General features: G+C 58.2%; 1 protein-coding gene across 1 annotated transcript in view; it reads right to left on the bottom strand.

Annotated features, from left to right (window-relative positions):
• npc1l1 (NPC1-like 1) overlaps positions 1 to 1,726 on the bottom strand; it is a 36,210-nt gene that overhangs the window by 12,013 nt on the left and 22,471 nt on the right. The window contains 1 exon segment of the mRNA XM_048618491.1: positions 985 to 1,112. Within this exon segment, the coding sequence (XP_048474448.1) occupies positions 985 to 1,112 (128 nt within the window).

Genomic DNA, 1,726 nt, shown 5'->3' with positions numbered 1-1,726 from the left:
GGGAGAGGGGGAGAGGGAGAGAGGGAGAGAGGGAGAGAGGGAGAGAGGGAGAGAGGGAGAGAGTTGATGCTGCGGCAATGGGAGCAACGTCGCCCATCCTCCAGCCTGCGCGGGCCCCTGCAAAGGGGCAGGGGCAGGGGCAGGTGGGGGGGAAGGCCCTGAGGAAGTCTGCCACCTCACCCCACGACTGTCCCCCGGTCACTGAACGAAGAGCCCGGGGCGATCTTTTAAGGCGGGCCACAAGCTGATGGCTGGAAGAGCTTATTTTGATAAGCGTTTTGTTCCCTTCCACCGCCCCCCCCACCCCACCCCCACCGTGGAGACGTCGGCCCCCAGGACGCTGCGATCCTTGAGGGAAACGCCATGGTAACCTTCCACATCAGACGGAGGTTCACCTGCACACCCGCTAATGTGGTCCCATTGCTCCCGATGTGACCCTCCTGTACGCCGGTGGCATCAAGCGGAGGCTCGGAGACCGCTTTGTCGAGCTCCTGCGCTCGGTTCGCGAGAAACCATTTCAACTCCCCACTCCCCGGACGACATGTCCGTCCTGGGCCTCCTCCAGTGTCACAACGACGCCACCCGGAAAGTGGTTGGAGCGGCACCTCACACCGGTGTTATCTCAGGCTCCATTCTTACTGTCTTTCTGGTAACCACACAGTGTTATTTTGTTGTGAAACAGTCGGAGGCCGAGGCGCGTTTCGCCTCCCACCATCAGATGGTGTCCCAGTGCCCACTCGGAAGAAGTCTCCATTGAATTGGCCGGAGCCATTGGCCAGTTGCTGCATGAGCGACACACACGGAGAGAGAGGGAGAGAGAGAAAACACACAAACATTCTGCCCACGTCGCCCGGGGGCTTCTTTCCCCAATCACTTCGAGTCAACGCTAACCCGGCTCCCAACCCTTCCACCGCTTCCCCTCCACCGGCTCGCACCCGCGCTTTTGTTCTGGTCTTTGGGAAGGGTTTTGGGGAATGGACTTACTGTTGGTTGCCGGGCAGAACTCGCCAACGTTGGGCCCCGAAGCAAAGAGCCGGCAGCACCGCGACATCGGATTGAGCCAGTCAATGAAGTCATCGACCCAGGAGGATGCCGCGATAGCCATGTAAGACCTACAGAGGGAATGGGGAAAAAGGCAGGAATGAGGGTCACACAGAGGCAATGGGGAACATAACAAGACGGTGGCGGGAAGGCGGGCCGAGCGGAGGTGGAAGGGCGCTCCCTTCCACCACCTTCCAGCTTGTCCAGCTTACCCCATGGGATTGGTCTTCATTTCCCTCATGCAGCTCCTTCTGGTTCATCATCCAGAAGGGGGTGGAAACTCTGTATGTGTGAGTGTGAGTGAGTGAGCGTGTCTGTGTGTGTGAGTGTGAGTGAGTGAGCGTGTGTGTGTGTGAGTGTGAGTGAGTGAGCGTGTGTGTGTGTGTGAGTGTGAGTGAGTGAGCGTGTGTGTGTGTGAGAGTGTGAGTGAGTGAGCGTGTGTGTGTGTGAGTGTGTGAGTGAGCGTGTGTGTGTGTGTGTGAGTGTGAGTGAGTGAGCGTGTCTGTGTGTGTGAGTGTGAGTGAGTGAGCGTGTGTGTGTGTGTGAGTGAGAGTGAGTGAGCGTGTGTGAATGTGAGTGAGCGTGTGTGAATGTGAGTGAGTGAGCGTGTCTGTGTGTGTGAGTGTGAGTGAGTGAGCGTGTGTGTGTGAGTGTGAGTGAGTGAGCGTGTGTGTGTGTGTGTGTG

The sequence above is a fragment of the Rhincodon typus genome, chromosome 40, assembly GCF_021869965.1.
Source record: "Rhincodon typus isolate 14 chromosome 40, sRhiTyp1.1, whole genome shotgun sequence".
In the NCBI taxonomy this organism is placed as follows: Eukaryota; Metazoa; Chordata; class Chondrichthyes; order Orectolobiformes; family Rhincodontidae; genus Rhincodon; species Rhincodon typus.
This window is presented reverse-complemented; position numbering and strand designations above follow the sequence as displayed.